The sequence below is a fragment of the Castor canadensis genome, chromosome 4 (genome assembly GCF_047511655.1).
Source record: "Castor canadensis chromosome 4, mCasCan1.hap1v2, whole genome shotgun sequence".
Classification (NCBI taxonomy): domain Eukaryota; kingdom Metazoa; phylum Chordata; class Mammalia; order Rodentia; family Castoridae; genus Castor; species Castor canadensis.
This window is the reverse complement of record NC_133389.1, coordinates 150,378,832-150,400,470: the sequence shown is the minus strand read 5'-3', so window position 1 is coordinate 150,400,470 and position 21,639 is coordinate 150,378,832. Positions and strand designations below refer to the sequence as shown.

At 37.9% G+C, this 21,639-nt stretch overlaps 1 protein-coding gene across 7 annotated transcripts in view; it reads right to left on the bottom strand.

Annotated features, from left to right (window-relative positions):
• Positions 1-21,639, bottom strand: part of Spats2l (spermatogenesis associated serine rich 2 like) — a 160,910-nt gene that overhangs the window by 67,963 nt on the left and 71,308 nt on the right. For all 7 annotated transcript variants that reach the window (XM_074071347.1, XM_074071348.1, XM_074071349.1 and 4 more), the window contains one exon: positions 13,694-13,753. In XM_074071347.1, the coding sequence (XP_073927448.1) occupies positions 13,694-13,732 (39 nt within the window). In that variant the 5' untranslated portion in view covers positions 13,733-13,753. The remainder of the gene's footprint in view (positions 1-13,693; positions 13,754-21,639) is intronic.

Below are 21,639 nucleotides of genomic sequence, written 5' to 3'. Positions count from 1 at the left end.
ACACACATATGTCATATACATGTATCATATATATGACATATATATGACACATGATATTACTCAGCCATAAAGAAAAGTGAAAGTATATCATTTGTAGGAAAATGAATGGAACTGGAGATCATTATGCTGCCAAAATAAGCCAAGTTCAAAAGGCTAAATACTGCATGTTCTCACTCATTTGTAGAACCTAGACCTAAAATGATGATGATGATGATGATAACAATAATAATAACAATAATGGGGCAGCAATGCGTATAGGGGACGGTCTGGATGAGGGGAGAGGAGGAAAGGAAAGGATATGGAAAGGCGAAAAGTACATATATACATATGAAGATAGCATAATGAAACCCACCAAACACTGTTTGGAAAGGGGGAAGGTGGGAGAGAGGGAATGAAAATATAATGGAGAGAGTGATCTTGCTCGAGGTACACTTGGAAACACTTAGAATTATCACAATGAAATCCCCTTCTATTAATAATGTATGATACTTAAAAAATAAAATAATTAAAAACAAAACAAATCTACTTTCCAGATGGCAGCTGGAACCAAATATTTTGGGGGCAAATCTAGCTATTTATTCATTTGAGCTAGATTTTGCAAGGGAAAGTGTGAAGAACCTGGCACAAATTTTCCTCCAAGGACCTGACACAATGGTAAGGAAAAGAAGGCAGTCATAACTAACAATAAACTGGAGGCATTCTGATAATTTAAGAGCTCCTCTGAAGCTCACCTGTTCTCTATTCTTTCTTTCACTACCCTAGACAAATTCCCTTTGTCTTCCACCTAGACCCTGGAAACAGCCTCCTAATAGTATTCTCTGGCTTGGTTTTCCCTCTCTCCAATCCATCTTAAAACAATCACTGCACAATTTATCTCCCCAAAGTGCTTGAGCAGGTTCACTGATGGAGGGAAGAAGCTAGCAGAAAGAATTTGAAGGGATGAAAGAGAGGGACAAATGATAAAAGAAGGTCCCTGAGGAATTATAAAACAAGGAAATGAGAGAAAATGGTATCAAAATCCATGTGAAAAAACAAACTTTGGAAGGGAGGGGCAATACTTCTTTCTCTTTCTCAGAATTCTAAGAAAGGAGGAAAAAAGGGAGAGTGAAGATACAATAAAAATTTGAGATTGCGAAGAGAAAAAAATGTACAGAAACATTTCTCTGAGTGAGAGTGCTAGAGCTTGCTTTGGGGCTTAAAAAATGGAGAAAGGTTTAGAGCTGCCCTTACGGGAATGAGATAGGAAATGGCCTCGATGAATGAAAGAATGCTGAGCAGGCCTGAAGGTCCACTAATGCTAGACAGCACAGATTTGTCACGGAGCCAGTTGGCATAGCTTTCCTCAGTAATTACTGGGTCAGAAGCGGGAGCAGAGAAAAGGAATGACCCAAGGTTACAAACTGTAAGAAACATAGCAGTAGGTCCTAGGGCCCAGGGATATTGCACTGAAGTCTATGAAGGGAGTGATGGCTTGGGAAACTAGGGAGAGGCAAAGGAATGAGAGAACCTACTGAGAACAAAGAACAGAGGTTGAAGAGGATGAGAGAGGTCAGTAATAAGAATATGATCTGAGAGGGGATATAGTAGATCTTGCCAGTCCCTGGTCCTAGTGTTACCTTCTGGTGTATAAGAAGATAGCCCATTTTCTATAGATCAGCCCTTCAGTTATTTCAAAGGATTAAAGTATTCCCCAGAATTCCATCTTTGTGGAGTAAACATATGCTCCTCAGCAATTTTTTTATAAGCTGTGATTCCCAAGCTTTCACCATCTGGTCAAGCTCTTCTGAGTGTTTCCTGTTAGAATGTGGTTCTGTAAATGCATCACGTTGTCCCAGAGTTGCCTGGATTAGAGCAGAGGACTGTGGGACTTGTACCTGCCTTGGTACAAGTTTCCCTTTTACCCATTAAAGTTGTCTAAAATAGCATTAGCACTTTTAGGAACCACATTAATTACTGGCTCAATGGAGCTTATTTGCTACTAACTTTCCCTAGATTGTTTTCATGACAAGTGTCCCAGGTCCTGTATTTGTGCAATGAGTATGACACAAAGGTAGGATTTTTATATCCATCTTTGTTAAATTTCAGTATGTAAGTTCTGACTCATCGATTCAACCAGCTGTTATCTTTTGGAACCTTGCATTTTGCCACCAGAAATAGGGAACACATTAGCCATTCTTTCCAATTTTTTATCTTTTAAAAAATTTGGTGACATCTATATTTTAAAAGATTTGTTAATTTAAATTTCATATAGACCAGAGCCCAATTGTTGATTTGAATTTTTATAGGCCAGAGCCAAACACAGAGGCCAGGCATTACCACAAGAGCAAACCTCAGAGTTGATATTGATCTTTTAATTCACGTTCCTTGTTTATTCATTCATTGAGTCAGTCACAATGAACAGACACTGAAGCTGGACCATAGGCAGTGACAGATATATTTCCTGGCCTGCCTTGGAATTTACAGTCTAGAAAGACAGATGTTTGATGAATATGATGAAAGAAGAGTAAAGCTGCTTCATTGTCTGAGTGTATGGAGGGAGGCAGGGGCAGGGGTGATCCTAATCTAGACAGTCAGGGAAACCTGAGCATTGAAGTTAGTTTAAACTGAAAGGGGAGTAGAATAAGTCAGGAGAGGGGAAGGTGAGAGGAGCAGTATTCCAGGAGTATACCATGTCTATGAACAAACAGGACTCAGTGAAGCATGCCCAAAGGATTGCTGGAATATCAATTGTTAAAAGGAAGGGGATTTCAGAAGAAACTGGAGAAAAGGCATGGGGTCATAGTGGGGAAGGCCCTACCAGCCATATGATCATTTTGATCATTTTAAGGGCCAGCCATTGAAGGGTTTTACTCACAGGAGAAGTATGATATTTATATATTTAAGAAAGTCATTCTGGCTTCTTTGTGGATGAGTTGGAGGACATCAGATGAACGCCAGTTATGATTCTAATATAGTCTCTTCATAGGCAAATGCTGAGGAACAGAGAGAGGCTGGTACACATGAGGGCTGGCTGAGCAGCTGTCTTTCTCCATGCACTTTCAAGACTACTTCTCATGGTCTCTCTTGATTAGCTAGTCTAGCCTTCCACACAGTATGGTGGCCTTAGATTCATCAGGTTATTTACATGGCAATTTAGAGCTCCAATTGAGTATTCCAACTAGTGAGGAAGAGGCAGAATCACCTCACTTTGGGAGCCACTGGCTTCCTACTATACTGGTCAGCCAGTTATGAGAGCCTACACAATTTTAAGAGGAGGAGTGCCACAGACTCTACTTCTTGGGGGAGATACTGTTTCAGTTATCTTGGCTGAATACAATCTGCCTGCAAGCCAGTTTTCTTTTGATATAATTTGTGTCTATACTTTTTTAAGTCATTGAATATTTTTAAAAGCATCAGAGTTGTTAAAAAACTAAATAAAAATTGATCACTTTTGTTAGATACAGCTTCTTTGATTCCTAGAAATAAGTCTGATAAATTGCTTGCAGAGTAAGAGACACTCAAATGGACTTTCTGCTTTTCTAAAGTAGTAGTAAAATTAAAGTAAAACAAATCTTAAATCTTTCAATTTTGTTCATGACAAATCTTCCATATCAGAATTTTGATTCTCAATCTGACATTTGTAGGTTTAATATTTAAAACTATCGAATGGTTCCTATTTGTAACAGTTCTTTTAATCTACACAGAGACAAGAAATGGCTTAATATATATTTCATTCAGCCATTTAGCTAGCATGTATTCAGTATATACTCTTATTTTTCTGTAATTGTGATTGATTCTTCCTCCTATTTTTCCCACAATTGCCAGTGAGACTTGCACATGATATTTGGGCAAGGTGAATTTCTGAGTCCACTGGAAGTCTGTTTCAGCCAGCTGGTTACACCTACACAGTATTAGGACTTACGTAAATATTCTGTCTGACTACTGTCTCTGATGAATTCCATATTTAGACTGATCACTGAAGACAAAAGAAAAAGCAATGTTATTTTCACAGGACATTTTGGTTCTGGTATTTTTATTGCAGAGGAAAAGGAAGACACTTTTAATTTATCTTCTGTTTCTAACTTAGAATATTCAGCAAAATCCTTCCTTATTTTCTTTGGAATTTAAAGTCTCCAGTTGGGAGAAATAGTAATTATTGACATCTACTCTTACTGTGTGTGTGTGTATGTGTTTTTCCTGCTCATTCACAGAATTTCCCAGATAAAGAATATAACGGTATGTCACTATTACCTGTTAATTGATACTAGAATAAAAAAGTTAATTACCATTTTGTCAATACTAGAATAAGGGAGTTAAGTTACTCTCTAAATCACATTAAACTTGGATATTTCTTCACTGTGGTATGAGGAAGCAGACCAGCTACACACCATGAAAACCAGGGCTATATTTTTTCTTTGAGAGGACCTTAATATGGCCAACTATGTACCACTTTTTATTTAACAGGTTTGGCCAAGTTTTAAAAGGCACACCAGTTCAAATATCAATCAAAAAACATCATCTTAACTGACCAGATCTTGTTTTCTCTATGATTTCATAACATTGTTTGCTTTTCCTCTAAAGACTGTAAAAATAATTAAAACTAGTTTGAGTGCTCAGCATTAGCCTAATCACAAAAACTACTAAAAGAACACTAACAACTGTCCACCAATGGGTAAACAGATGTCAGAATACATACAGTAGAGTATTATTCAGCCTTAATGAAAAGGAAACCCTGCAGTATGCAACAACATGACAACATGGGTAAATCTTAAGCACACCATGCTAAGGGAAATAAGCCAGTCACAGGACAGGTACTGCATGGTTCCTCTTACACAAAGTTTTAGAAATCATCAAACTCATAAAAGTAGAGAGGAAGGAGGTGAATTCTCATTTGGCAAATAAAGACACTGAAGCCAAGAGGCCTGACATTATGTATCAAAGGACAGTTTTTCAATAGAAATATCAAGTCCTCTTTTTTACCTTAAAACATGTCTAGAAAACAAGGTTACTAAATCACTGTCTATCCTAGAAATTAAGAAGGGAAGATACCCTATACTAGTGGCAGTATGGCTCAGCTTGCTAAGAGAAGGGAAATTCTTGAGTTTGCATTTTGATTTATTAATTACATTACAGCAGTGATTCTCAAATATTTTATTCATTCTTTTCTATGAACATAAAAATCTCATGCTTTTATATGATTGAATGCCAAAATATGAATTTCAATTTCCTTTGTACATATACAGTTATGCTATACTCTTGAGTATTGTGGAGGCTACAGAAGTCTGCTGCAGAAAGCACAACTGTCACCAACGATAGTCTAGCTGTACCCCTCTGGGTCCACCAGTGCATTTGCATCCCAGCCACACTCCTTCCAGATATGCCCAGTCAACAACTGAAGTGATCTGTACTCATGAACACTCATATCTGAGGGTCAACTTTGGCCTGAAGATTCCTCCACAGCCTGCAGAAACTTTCTTAGCACTGCATTGCAAGATTGAGACTTTTTTTGGTGGGGAGAGGGAGGATTAGGTATTGAGCTCAGGGCCTGGAGCTTGCTAGGTAAATGTTCTACCACTTGAGCCACACCCCCAATACTTTTGCTTTTAGTTTATTTTTCTGATGGGGTCTTTTGTGTTTGCTCAGACTAGCTTTGGATCATGATCGTCTGAGTAACTGGGATCACAGGGACATGGCCACCATGTCCAGTCACAAGTTTGAGACTCTACTGGATTTTCTTTTCTCTTTCCTATTTTCAAAGACGTCAGACCTGCATGTAAGTCTGAAGGCTCTTCCTAATGCACCAGCCTGCTTTCTTCTCTTTATCTTTTATAAGCACTACCCCCATCCCGTCCCAACACATATTTCTTCTAATCCTATCTTATCTTGGTATCTGCTCTTTGGAGGACTCAAATGAACACAACTATTATAACTAATTATACCTGTCTTTTCCCCACTGAAACTCTAATACTTGCCCCAACCCAGGGAGATATGTCTTTCCTCCTTATTCTTCTTCCCTATGACTTTTCTCAATTTGTAATTAACTGTAATTACCATTACTAATTTTATTAATTAGTAAATCAAATATTAATTAATTGGCAAATATTCTGGGGATGTAAAGTCTATGGCATTACTGTTGTAGGAGCTACTAAGTACACAAATAAGTTGAAATTCCTTATCTGCTTATAAGAAGTTTGTAACCAAGTTGTGGAGAAATGACTTACAGTGAAAAAGTAGTTTTAATAACAATACAAGCAGTTTTAAGTGCTGAATCCATCTGTCTGTTTGTCTATTATATAATCTATCTTGAGAGATTTTCAGTGTGCAAGGTCAGAAGAGATGAAGCCAGTGTTGCAACATTGTCATTTTTTTATCTGTAAAACATGGATAATTTAACATAAAGAATCATTGTGAGAAAGAACTAGAATGTTGGTAGAGTACCTATAAATTCCAAGGGATTGCCTACAGAGGTTACTTTTTCTTGCCCCAAAGGATTTCATTTTTGACATGCTTTTGTATTCTTTAGCATTAAACCATCTATCTTGTATATACCTCTCAGCCACAGTGCAAAAGGGACTACGATGAAAGGCTGGAAGGAGATGGGGGCAGGAGGAGCAGAACGGAAACACTGTGCATTCCAATCATGTAGCTTGGAAAAAGCACTGTGATGCTAATCCTGCAATAGTAAATTTCTTCTTATCCCTGAAACTGATGCTGACATTTCCATTTATTCATTCAGTTCCTTTAGACTCCTTGTCAAATCTCCTCTAGTTGCCAAGCAACAATAACAGCAGTTCTGTACATAAGCATTAGGCAATAACTATTGTCAATGTTTCTCCTTTCTTTGAAGGGGAAATTTAATGACCCTTTCCCTATGAGAAAATAATGACAAGAACCAAACCACAGCGAAATGTGAAAGTTATGCAGCTGGTGTTCTTGGTATTTGAATCCAGGGATTGAACTAAATTAACTGAAACACTCCTGAAAAATTATGAAATTAAGATTTTTCCCCAAAGCTTGTATAGTTTGGTCTTTCAAAACAACTGCATATCGTTAAAACTCATCCCAAATCCTATGAAATGAGTTCCGTATTAAATGGAGTTGATATTTTAAAGATGCACAATGATGAGTTTCTGCTGCACTCTCTCTGATTCTGCTAAGATCTTTTTAAGCAAATGCTTAGTTTTTTTCACTAGTCCACCCATATAAAGAGCTAAACTATACTATGCAATACTTTCTAAAATACAGATCAATAGTTATAGGAAAAAAAATAATACAATAGGATATGTTTATTATATAATAATTTAAAAAATCTGTCTACCTGTTGTTGACAGACTCTGGGAAACAGACATGAGCACCCTCTAGTTCAGGGATCTATACATAGAAATGTAGATAATGACACTTCTCTGTACTCAGTGTGGACAAGAGACACTTCTCCCTTTTTCTATCCCTCTTCCTTCATTTTAATGACTATACGATTATTGTTTACAATCCAATTTACCTCTATAACTTTAACAGCTCAAAAAGCTATTCACAATAAGTGGCATAGCTCAGCAATGATATTATAAATGGAGCTATTCCCCATTTCCATATCATTATATTGTCTAGTCTCAATTATTTTTTTGTGAAGCTCAGCAATAGCTATTAAAGTTTGAAAAAGTTGAGTCCACTTTTATGTTTTTTCTCATTTGGGCTTGTTTTTTTTTTTTTTCCTCTTTCTAATCTTGGTTCTATGGGAATTTATATTTTGAGTGCCAAACAAAATGTTAACTAGAGATCCTTCTTTTCATTTTTAATTGTAAAATAAACAAAAGAGGTCCCCAGATCCTTTATAGTTCATATTATTAAGAGCTCAAAAAGAATCTCCACACTTACTGTTGTGTTTGATGACTTTGTGAGGTAGGTTTTAAAATCATATCTAATCTACTGACTAGGAAACTGAGGCCCAGAAAAACTAAGTGATTTGCTCCAGGTTCCTCAAACTGGTAAGTGGGGGCTAATAATCTCTGCCCTCTGTGTCCAGACTCCAAGCTCTTTCTTTATTGGAGATCATTTCCCAAGGGAACTGGGTTACCAGGGTGACCTAGGGGTCATTCATCATTGGTATGAATTATCACTTCATAACTAGACTCAATAAATATTAACCCCATTTTACAAACAAGGATCCTTGCTTTCTTTTTTTTTTTTTACTTCTTCCATACTTTTTTTTAAAAATTTTTATTTTATTCATATGTGCATACAATGTTTGGGTCATTTCTCCCCTCTTCCTCCACCCCCTCCCTTACCCCACCCTGCTCCCTCCCTCTCCCCGCCTACCCCCTGGCTACCCAGCAGAAACTATTTTGCCCTTATCTCTAATTTTGTTGAAGAGAGAGTATAAGCAATAATAGGAAGGAACAAGGATTTTTGCTAGTTGAGATAAGGATAGCTATACAGGGAGTTGACTCGCATTGCTTTCCTGTGCATGTGTGTTACCTTCTAGGTTAATTCTTCTTGATCTAACCTTTTCTCTAGTTCCTGGTCCCCTTCTCCTACTGGCCTCAGTTGCCTTTAAGGTATCTGCTTTAGTTTCTCTGCGTTGAGGGCAACAAATGCTATCTAGTTTTTTAGGTGTCTTACCTATCCTCACACCTCCCTTGCGTGCTCTCGCTTTATCATGTGATCAAAGTCCAAACCCCTTGTTGTGTTTGCCCTTGATCTAATGTCCACATATGAGGGAGAACATACGATTTTTGGTCTTTTGGGCCAGGCTAACCTCACTCAGAATGATGTTCAAGGATCCTTACTTTCCATCATCAAGTTTTATTGCTGAGTTGAATCTAATTTAAACTGATTCATAATGCACAAAAACATCTGAATAAAATTTTTATTTTGCTTGTATCAGTTCTAATAATCCTTTCTTACTTAGTTGAAAATTACATTGAAAAATCAGTAAATCAATTTAGATTGGTACCCAAGTGTTTTAAGCAAGAAAAAATCTCAGAGTCACTACTTACTAATTCATCTGAATTTCTAGTCTTGAATTTCCTTAAAACACACACACACACACACACACACACACACACACACACACACACACACACACAGATATGTAAAAAAGAGCAGCAAAATTTGAGTTATGCCCTAAATATAAGATCTTTGATTAGCCCCAAATTTTTGTTCTGATACTCTTACTAAAGTGATATTTGGGAATTTATTTTATTTTGGTGTGGCAGAATATGACTGGTTACTCACCTGAAACCTCAGATCAGTTATATTTGATAACCATCTCAGAAACATACTACTTTTCTGTAGAACCACAGGTAGTCAACCTAAGCAACTTAAGTTCCTGTTTTTAGAAGCAATTTACAATATGCTTTGATAGCAAAGAGAGTACTAAAATGAGATGACATTTCCATTAACCTACATTTCATTTTTCATGAAGGCTTGAGATTTTGCAAAATATTATGAATGGGAAATGCAGTGTGTAAGAAACTTAGCTATTCAAGCAGGGAAGTTTATACATTCATTTTCTATTCATTTACCTAACTCTAATTGTGTTGAACCCAAGAATAGTAAGATCCAGTTCCTGCTCCCAAGAAATACCAGTTTTTCATAGAGAAATAGACAACTAACAATTATACTACATGAATAACAGCTGTGGTGAACACATGTGAAGAACCTCACTGAAGTATAACAGAGAACAAGGTAGAAGGAAAAAAAGAGAAATCTGAAAGGGAGGTGAGTGAGGATCAGTTCCCTGAGGAGGACATCTCACACAGAAGAAACTGCCTTTGCAATGGCACAGAGACAGACACATTCAAGGTCAGCATGGCTGGACTGAAGGGGATATGTGGAGAGGTGCCAGTAGATGAAACTAAAAGACAGGAGTCCAATCATGCAGAAGATGTAAGTCATACTAAGGAAACTGAACTTTTAACTCCAGTCATATTTCCAACTTAATTCCTTATACTTACAATTCAACAATGTAAAGATAGTTTCAAATAAAACTCTCACAAAAGAGTGTCTACTGTAAGTTTTATTTGTCTTGATTGTTAAACTTCATTGGCTTTTCCTTTAGACTAAAAGCTGCATGTGAACAAAAATTATTTCCTCCTGAGAGTACCTGCCCTATTCAATCTACTGAATCATTGACCCACTAGAGATAAATGAAGGACCCATTTCATTACAAGGCTTTTGTTTTTGTTTTTGACACAGGGTCTGACTATGTAGTTTAGACTGGCCTCATGTTTACTATGTAGCCCAGGCTGGTTTCAAACTTGTGATCAGCCTCCTAAGTGCTGGTGCTGGGATAAGAGACGTGCACCATGTCCAGCTTTCATTACAAGACTCGTACTATTTAATTTCCCACAGTGCTTGGCTAGATACTGTATTAAAAATACTACATAGACCTGTTTTCTAATATCCAAAAGCTTGTCATTTAAGATGTAACAGTTGTTATTATTCTTGATTTTCAGAACTGAAATGTCATTGCTTTGTGTGACAGATTGAGAAAGAAACTAATCATAAAAAGGCCATAAAAGCTAATAACTAAAGAAAGTATACTAAAATAAATCAATGTAAAATTATAAATGATCAGAATTTTCAGTTGTTTATTATGGTTTATTTTACTGAGTTGAGAAATCTATTAACCTGTGACATGGGAAGATGGAGTTTACTGATTGAGTCAAAGGAGTTCTATTTTCATTGTCATGCAGATTCACAATATTTACAAAATTTAAACATCATCCTTTCTCAAAATACTGCCAACATTTTGATAAGTTACTAAAGTGTAAGAATGAAACATCTACTGTTACTCTTTTTTTTTGAGACTGGGTCTCACTATAGCCTAGGCTGGCCTGGGACTTGAGATCTTCTGCCTCTCAAGGGCTGAGATAACATGCATGAGCCACCACACCCAGCTCTACGGCTACTCTTCACTTATGTATATAACTGACAGTGCTTATAACAAGTAGATGAATGTGGCACACAGGATCTTCACACTGAACCTTTGTGGTGTGGGTACTGACAGATCAGCCTATTTCCTCTTATTGATCTAATGCCACCTTGGTTTTCAATAAGATATCCTAATGTTGACTGCTTAGCCTACCATACATCAGTCCACTAGCTATGCTTTGCAGGGATCAATTGATAGGAATCTGATTCTTTAAAGTGCTTTTTCCTTCCCATAGTCCAACATGAGAAGCTGTTCGATCAATCCATCAACAGACAGTTGAAAAGATGCTGATCTTTGGTCAGCACTGTGGTGCCCGACCCAGCTTCTCAAACTTGCAAGATAACTTGCAAGATAAGTCAGGGAACATATGAAGGCATGTTATCAAGGGGACACATCTTTCTGCTATTGTTTATTTAGTGACCAAGAAGGCTAAAAAAGGTTTATATTAAAATAATATATGGAATACATTATGGAATGTAATGAAAAAATAGTGCATCATTTTTTTAAGATAACACACAGATTCCAAAGAAACCATATGTTGGTAAAAGTTGGCTTTGCCCATGTCCCCAAGACCTGGGGTAACAAGTCTGTTTTATGTTCTGGGGGCATTTTGGAGCAAACCTTGAGAAGCAGGCATATAGTAAAAAGAGCACAGGTTTAGAATGGAGTACAATTGAGTCAGAATTTCCACTCCTGCTCATTTCCTGAGTCTGACATTGGCCAAGTGAAGGATGACCTCTAGCCTCAGTGGCCTCATCAAATAGAAATTTATTTAACAAAATTTACATGCAGCACAATCACTGAAGGAGCCAGGGTGAGCCTTTTAAAACATGTTAGCCCAAGTCTTGCTCCTGCTTACAACTTCCCAACGGTTTACTTTTAATTTTGGAATCAAGCCTTGCGTGGCCCTATCACAATTTAAACTTACTGGTACACAGACACCTTTGGCAGTCTGATGAAGCTTGTGGGCTTCTTCTAAGGATAATGTGCTAAAATTCATGACATAAGATACATATGATTACAAAGGAAACCACTCATATTGAAATACAGTTCAAATATTAATAAAAAACCAAATTTATGCTATAGTAATATATGTGCTTTATTTAACATATCAAATAACACAATATAGTGGCAGGTTCTAGAATTACAGTTCTTTTAAGGAGTGACTGAACAAATAACACATCAGGATATCTGTAACAAATGTAATTTGATATGAAAATATCTGTGATTTCTAGTTGTGAAAGTCACAGGTTCTGCTACTGCTACTATGGGTTTATTTCTCCCCTTTGCCTACATTCATGACTGAAAGCAATACTAAATTTCCTTTAGATGTTAGTGTTGATGAAAATGTATGTTTATCTTAAAAGATAAAAAAGTATTCATTCCCATTCAAGTACATGGAACCCTGTTCTGGCCTGGGTAAAGTGCAACTCTCTGACCTTAGTTCCCATCATGATCCCCTCTGTCCTCCACACTCCAGCCACACTGGCTACTTGCTTTTCAAATATGTACAACTTGGTCCATCCTAAACACCTTCTTTTGCTTCTCTCGCTATCTGCAGTTCTCTGCCTTCAGATTTTTGCATGGTTGTGTCTTTCTCATCATCTTTATCTCAGCTTTAACATCACCTTCTCTGAGAGGGCTTCCCCAGACACCTCACATAAAGTAGCCATCTCTGTTCCCATCACATCATCCTGCCAGGTTTGCCCCACAGTTTTACCAGTCTGAAATGACTGTGCTCATTTATATGCTCTTGAGTTTCTTTCCTGCTTCCCTACTCTAAATGTGAGCTCTGTAGGAGCAAGAGCCTCATCTAATGGTCAGACCACGTCCCTGGCTTCCAGATGGTGTTGGGCCGTACATTTTGCTAGGTTAAAGAGCGAAAGGAAAGGACTCCAAGAATGTTACTTCTGTCATCCTTCACTCTGTATTTTTGGTATGGTGGGGATATAAAGAGATGAGAGAAACCCTGCCCGCAAGTGGTTAACAGTCCAGGAGAGGCTGGGGGTGGCCATGGGGATGGTGGCATGAGCCTGGGCTGCCTGGCCAGGCTCTCATGCTCATGGATGACCATGGGCAAATCTCTTCAAGGGTCTCTGTTCCTATAGTGCCAAATAGGATGGAAAGACTTATAATCTATAGTTTATGATCATTCAGACCTAACAGTACAAAGCAGCATATATGGTAAGATGCTGACCCTAAGTGGAGGAAGCTTTACAAAGTTGGAAGGGATCTGAAGGGTGATCAGTCTCCAACAAATGATAAGGAGGGGGGATTTGTAGTCATGAACTCTCAGGGGGAAAAAAAATACAAAACTAAAGTCTACCCAGAAGAACCAGCAAGTGAAGCATTGATCCTCTACATGAAGCCATTTCCATCTCACTTTCAGATACAAAAAGTGACACTGTTAAGAACATGTGCCATAAAATGGTATCATCTGAGTTCAAATCGCAGGTCTGTTGTCTATTCAATGTGTGAATTTAGCCAAATTACTTAACTTCTTTGTTTCTCAATTTCTACCTCTATACAATGGGAATAACACTAGTATCCACTTTATGAGATTATAGTCAAGAATACATGAGAAAATGAATGTAACATGCTTAACATCCACGTACAACTTTATGATTCTTTCTGCTAAATAGCTTACTAGTGAGACAAACTTACTGTGTATCTCCCCAAACCATCTTTCCTTTTTCTTCCATTGTAATTGAGTTTTTACCAGTTAAGGATTATGTTATCCAGTTTGGAGTTTTTGAGGGCCAACGGACAACTTGTTCTTACCTTTTCCTTGACATTCATATGAGTGTTGAGTTCAGCCATTTTGCTTCTAGTGGAATAAGCCTATAAAAAGGTGAAAAAAAGATTAAAGTCTGAAAATTGATTGCTCAATGTGTTATTTTTGTGCTCTTTTCCAACACAGTAAACAATTTCATTCAGTCATAATCACAAATACTATTTTAGAATGTAAAAATACATTCAAGAGAAGCACTTAACTTAGGTATGTTCTAAAAGCATGTTATGATAACTCTGGAAGACAATGTAAAATCTTTTATTCATATTGTATTGACATGAAAAATAACAAAGACAGATGGGAATGCACCCAAATTGTGTTTCTTCTTATTATATGTGTGTGTGTTTTTAAAAGGAAGGTGGTCAAAAACAGTGAACAGAGGGAAACTGAACCTATTTTAACTAAGCATTTTCATTGCAATCCTCATTGTCCCAAAGCTTTTATCAGTCCCTGGGTAATCTCACAAATGTTTACTGAGTTTTTCCTGCATGGACATAACTGTATCAATCACTGCAGAAAGAAACATTGTTTTTTTCTGTTCTCTATCTGGAATGCTCTCACTTCAGATCTTAGCATGATTGTTTCTTTCCTATTTTTCTTTATCTCAGTTCAAATTTCACCTCCTGAGAGGACTTCCCTGACCACTCTAGCTAAAGTTGCCATATTGCAAATCATTCTCCATCAGTACACACACACACACACACACACACACACACACACACACACACTTGCAGTATTTGGGATTGAACTCAGGGCCACATTTGCTAGGTACACCCTACCATTTAAACCACACTCATTCCTTTCGTTGTTCCGTTGGGGTCTTGTGTTAACTTTGCCAGGGCTGCAATCCTTCCACTGCCCTACAAGTAGTTGGGACCACAGCATGCACCACATTCAGCTCACACATACCATTTTTTTTTAGGTGGTGCTATGGTTTTGAATTCAGGGTCTGTAGCTTGCTAGGTAGGCGCTCTACCACTTGGGCCACATCCCTGGCCCCTACAGATCATTTTTAAACCTGCTTTTGCACTTACTAACATATCGCGAACAACCTTCTTGATCAACACATAGTTACCCTCATCATAATTTCTAAAAACCATAAATTCATGATCTCTAGTTTCAGTGGACACTAACCACTGCCCATAGTCCTTCTGGTTTCCTAAACTCTTCAGGTTTTTCTGCCTTTGATGTCCAATCATCTTTGTGATGAGGCCCTACTCTGAGATGTGTTGTATTTCTCTCATCTGATCAAAATCTTTCACCATTATTATAGATACTAGATCTTAAGTCTTTAATAGTTTCATTCTTTTTTGAGATGGAGAATAAATGACACAATAAACAAATGACAAATAAACAGATTGGTTCAGAAATTAGCAGCTAGCCAGGCCAAGATATCAATACATACTTCCTGTTTGCATATTGAATCTTTTTTGTCAATCAAGAACCAATGAAACCCTTTTTTATATTCTTTCTGACTTTTACTATAAAGTGTCCCCATCTCCAGAGATGGTATATGTTAGAAATAAGTTGCAAAAACTCTTATTTCTTCCACTAATTCTTTTGTTTGTCTTTTGAGACAGGATCTCCCTATGCAACTCAGACTGGCTTTGAACTCTCCACTTCACCTCCTGAATGCTGAGATTGAGGGCATGTGCCACCATGCTTGACTTTTCCACTATTTTCTGGTAAACCTAGGCCTTAAATAAAGTAAAAATTTAGATCCATTACCCTTTGCTAAATTTAGGATAAAAGCTTTGAGAATACCCCATGTTAACTCTATTATTACTCCAATTAGGCATATTATCACATTATTAGAAACAGTAAGATTTTATTTTTAGAAGGTTCCAAATAGAGTTGTCACTGACATATGTTTGGGCACACTAGCAGGAGATCCTGAACACTCGTTTCATTGTAAGAGAACTCCTTCCCACATATTCTGCCAAGAATGCACCCCATTGAAAACACCTCCCATTTCTTCCATTTGGCAAGTTCTAGTCCTTTGCCTTAGCACAAGGGAGAAGGTAAATATACTAGCTAGCAAATAGTATCTGAATTTTATTCTCAAATTCCCCTACCCTGAAAGTAACTAGTAAAAGACAAGATTGTTTTCTAGTTATCTCTAATAATCAACAGAGATGGTGTCTGAGGAACAGGAGCAAACAATTAGTGCTTCTGTTTATGAGCCATGGATGAAAAGTGAAGCCTTTATTAATCATAATGCCTGTAAGATGGTCTACAACCATGGTATAAGACTTCGGATGACTGATTTTCTTATCCAAGTGAAAGTTCAGGCATTATATAAACATACATTATTTATACAAGGATTTTTCAGTGTGTGATATGTATGCTTGGGTGGGGGAGATAGGGAGATATACTTATGGAACTGTACGAATTTAATGGTGACAGAGCCATGTATGTGGTGCAGACCTGTAATCTCAATACTTAGAAGACTGAGGCAGGAGGGTTGTGAGTTTGAGGCCAGCCTAGGCTACATGGCAAGACCCTGTACCAAAAAGGAAAAAAAAATATTGAACAGTGGCAGCTGGTTTTGGTGCCATTTGTTAGAATGGGTCATGAGCCACAGTGCCTTTAATTCAACTAGACTAGCTGAATTTTCTTTTTCTGGACATATAATTTTGCCATTATGAATGTGTGAAATATGATAGAAAAAAACTTTTGCTCTGTTTTTTTAAAATTTGGACTTTGATGTCTAGAAATTGGGGACACAGCACTTTCTAAGGCTGAAGTGTTATAAGAGGAATCAGAGAGGAATTCTACTGAGCAGACATTTCTGAGGCCTGACAAAGCAGCAGTACTGAATTAGGTAAGCTACATTCATAAGACAAAACACACACACACACACACACACACGCACACACACACTCCTCCTTGGTAATTCCCTTTCTCTTTGACCTCAAAGTGTAACTCAAGGAAACCCTTTTTCAGTACTGATGCCAGTAAGACTAATCACAGTGTGATTGTGTGATTTGTGTGTGTGTGTGTGTGTGTGTGTGTGTTAGAAAAATGCTGGCTACAAGGGTAGATTGGGGCTATTACAGATTTCTCAGATGTGAAGATAAGATAAAAATAATTATAGGGAGCTGTCTTTGCCCATTTTATGCTGTCAATTTTTTCTTTCATGTGGAAGGTGCCTCTGAGGCTTCTTTCCAGGTGGATTCCAATGCCCTTTCCAAATCATGGCTTTCTGCTGACCAGAGTACAACAGAGGTTTGGGAAACTGATCACAGACCCAGTTATGGAAATTAGTGGAAGGGTTATAATCTAAGCAGATAAAAAATTTGGTTTGCCTTCACAAATTCAGAGTGTTAAGTGGTTAGATATGAAGTTGGATATACTGATAAGGACAAATGTATCTGCAGGTGCTCATAGAGTCTCTGTACCCTCCCATTGGCACAGGTCCCTCCAGGATGTTCGGAAGCACATCTTGTACCTGCATGGCCTCATGTGCTTACTACATTTTGGAACGGACTCCTTCCTATTCCCTATGGAAATGAAATTGCTCTGTGCCCTTCAGGTAACCCCTCAGTTTTGATTACTGGTTTTCTGCTGTGGACTGTATCTGGCCAGTCAGCTTAACTTGATCTGAATCTTAACTTTTTACCTTGGATAGTGAAGGACCTTGTCCTATAGAAGTGCATTTTTGCCTCCTCCCCTGGGACAACTCCAGGACTCAGCAACATGAAACCCCAACAAGTTGCAGACATCTAGATTAGCCTGAGAAGCCTCTAATGCTATAATTTTTAGACCCTACACCAAGTGACAGATGTTTGGGAATAACAAACTTCCTTAATTTTCTCACATCATGCTTGGCCACCACACATGGTAGAGAGTTATTGCTGGACATTTTGGTGGTACTAGGGGTTAAATTTGGGGTTTCATTTTACTGCCTAGGCCATGCCCCAACCCTTTTTACTTTAAGTTTATTTTTCGGATAGGGTCTTGCTTTTGCCCAGGGCTGGCCTAGGACTATGACCCTCCTACCTCCACTCCCTAGTAGCTGGGGTTGCAGGCACGCACCATCATGCTCAGCTCAGTGCTCCTTCTTTAATATACATTGATCACAAGATTTTTAAGTCTACCAGAAAGGTACAGGGATCTCTCACTTCTTGGGAAAGAACCTAGTTCCTAATTCTTATTCTCGTTTAAGACTATTCTTGGAACAGATCAATTACTGAGGCCTAACTACAGTTATGTGCCACCACATACAAATTTTGGTCAATGACAAGCTGCTACGTTTATGATGGTATGGACTATAGTGCCTGTGGTGTAGTAGGCTGTACAATCTATGTTTGTGTACTATACTCTGTGATGTATATACAACAATGGATTTACCTAATGATGCACCTCTCAGGGTGTGCCCACATTGTTAAGCGACACAACTGCATTCAAATCTATACATTTTGCATGTTCCATGCAAATCTATTAGTCCAAAATTAAGATACCCAGAAATCTAAGTGCTGATATTTGTGCAACATTTCAAAAGCTTAGATATTGTTTTAGGATTTTTTCCTTAAGATTGTAATTTAGATTTCAGTAATAGCATTAAAAATACATGCAGATATTGTATATTTTTAATATATATTCTAGCAAAACATAAAGTAATTGGTAAAACTTACTAGGAAAAGACATCAATCATAAAGAAAATTCACCATTTTAACCTCTATACTTCTCCAGAGTAAAATTAATAAAACACAAATATAGTTATCACCTATCACTTCAGGCACAAAGTCATATCAAACCGAACCACTGAACAAAGATCTTGCTTATTATGCATTAATGCCAGTCAGAAAATCTATTAGCTTATAAACAAAGATAAACATTTTATGAAAAATAAACTTGAAAAGCAGAAATTCTGGCAAATATGTTTGTTTCAGCATTTTTAATTGATATAATCCAATGAAGTTTAAAATGTATGTCAATCTGATCGACTACCAAACTCCAAGTTCAAAAATATTTATTTATATTTCTTATTAAATCATGTAAAACATGAAGAGCTAAAACAATGCACTGAAATGCCAAATTGCTTTATGAATTTCCTATCTGTTTCTCCTGTTTCATTGTGGAGGCAGTAATAAGGTTTCACTTTTGTTTCTCGGAAAACCATGACTGCTCTTAGGCTCACTTTCTTTTTCTCAGGTATTACATCACTGTTTGAATTGGATTTAGGGAACCAGAGGAAAGACAGAAGACAAAGTATAAAATGATTGTGGTAATTTTTTTCAAGGATATTTCCAAAAAATTTCTTAACATAAAAATTATACTGCATATTTGAGGGTACTAATAGAGAATTTAATAAATTGTGGAATATAAGCTGAGGGGGTAGATAAATGGTGAGTGTCATAACTTAAAAACAGCTTAGGGAAGGAAAATGACCAGATTGGTACAGGATGGGGATCCATTTGGCTTTCTGGCTAATCATCAGAACCAACGGAGGGGCTCTGAAAGAGATTTCTGTACCCCAATGCCAACTGGTACTAGGGGGTTGTGATTGAAATCCACAATTCCTCAGGTCACTTTCCTATAAAACCAGTCTGAATTGGAATGTGCTATAAGTGTAAATACACCCTGGGTTTTATAAACTTAGTACAAAAAGGAATGTCTCAATATTTTATATTGATTTTATATTGAAATGATGATATTGGATAGATTAGGTTAAACAGCATATAATATTAAAACTAATTTAATCTGTTTATTTTTACTTTTTAAAATGTGGCTACTAGAAAATACATGATTGTATGCATGGCTTATTTTCCTATTGGAAAATGCTTTCCTAGTGCATTGGTTCTTGGAGTGGCATTCTCGGAGAAGCAGCCTCAGTATCCCCTGGGAACTTGTTAGATATAAAAACAGCCTGCCTCCTCACCAGACAGAGTCAATTAGGAGTCTAGTGGTGGGCGCAGTAATCAGTGTTTTAACGGACCCTGCAGGGCAGTCAAATGCCCGCCAGCTAAAACCTAGGGAACCAACCATCCTGGGAACATTCTTACAGAAAACTGGGGTGGCTAAATGGGGGGCCAGTTTCCTACAAATTACATCATTAAGGAACAGTCCTCTCACCAACATAATATTAGTAATAATTAGAATGCTCAGAGGGAACTTAACAACGTGGAAGGTACTCTGTTAAAGTTTTTGACATACATTTTATTCATTTTATCCTCATAACTTTATGAGGTAGAAATTACAATTTCTGCTCTCTGCTTGCAAAAAGTGAGGCACAAAGAGGTTTTGGAATAAGTGAAGGTCCCACAGGAAGTAGCAGGGCCAGAACTCAAAAGCCTTCTGGAGCCCATAGTCATGGCACTAATCGCACCTCAAGATCATCATAAACAAGTCTTGGTGCTCCCTATGAACTACAGTGAGAACTCCATAAGGAAAATAGCACAGTCCCAGAATCCCACCTGCCTTCTCAGGCCCAGCATGCAGGCATATGGTGCACATAGGCAGGGTATACAAACTGCAAAGCAAATCACTGGCTGGCCTCACATAGCAATAATCAGGAAAGGTACTAGTCTTCCTGCAGCTTCCACCCCGGGGTAAGAATGCAGTGGGCACATTTGGTAGGTAGGTTGTTTCTGGCCCTGCAGTGCTGCCTAGACACGACATGACATTCCAGGGCCTAGTGCCTAACTGCTTCTTCGTTACAACACCTGACTTTGGTATAGCCTAGACAATATGTGATTCTGAGACATTTTCTCACGGATGCCTCAGAGGGGAACAATCAGGGAGAGTGTGTGTGTAAGAAGTTGATGATGTGACATGATTTGAGAAGCAGCAAAAGACATGCAACTGTCTCCCAGAGTGAGAACTTCTTAAGAGACCTCTGCGTTTTCACCTAGGGAATGTTAGTACTTCTGAAGAAGGTGCAACGTCACAGACTGGTTGATTTCATTCTCCTTCCACTGTCACTACCTGAGCCCCTAGTGGACAGCAGTGATCCAGAAATGGGAAGCAGGACGGGTAGGTTTTGACAGTGCATGCTGGGCACCACTCAGGTCTCCAGCTATGGAATAAGAGGTGGGAGTAAATGACCTTTGTGATCCTTCACAGCTCTCAGGAATTAAAACTCTGGGAGTCCATGTTCCCACTTAGCTGTCCAATGGTGGCAGGAAGTTGAAAATTCACCTTTTAAGAAAAAGGCACAGGGACTGTTTCTGACGTACTAGGCCATTTCTCTGTACAGATCACCTTTGAACTAGTCAAGAGACCAACTGTCCAGACCCCTAGGTATGACTGGGATACCCGCATGCCAACGGAAGAGGGAAATAATGACTCTTCTATAAAATTGAGCTTATCTAAATTTAATATCTGGAAGCTTTCCTGATGCTAAATTTTTCAATTGCCAAATCTCTCTTCTCTTCTGTGCCCTCTTCCTTTCCTCCCAACCCTTCGCTGTTCCATAGCTGGCCTTGTAATTACTAAAGTCTCTTATATTCTAAGTGCTTTAGCTCTGTTTTTTTCCCATGGTTTAATAAAAGTTCCTGTGTACTGCCTTGTTCCTTAGAGGAAAGTTGCTTTAATTATTAGAAATGAGGACACATAAACAATGAGTGGTGACTTTGTTATGAATTTCATATGGAGATACTGCAACTTTTTTTGTTTAATTTGGATAAAAAAATCTCAAGGTTGCATTGTTATCCAAAGACACTTTCAATGTTCTCAACCCACTGTTAGTACAACTTCACTGAAAAGCATTTCAAGGGCAAATGTCAGAAAAAAATGTTCACATTTAAAAGCTCTGGCTCAGCCTCTTTTGAAAAGCAGGTTTAGCCTTTGGTGTAGAAATGTCTTTGCCTACTAAGTTCTTTGTGGGGGGAAGAAAGAAAATTGAATGTTTTATTTAAACAGGTCATTAACAGTCAATACTTATTTGAAAAGGCCTGCTTTCAGAGGCAGATAAAAGCTTCCAATCACTTAG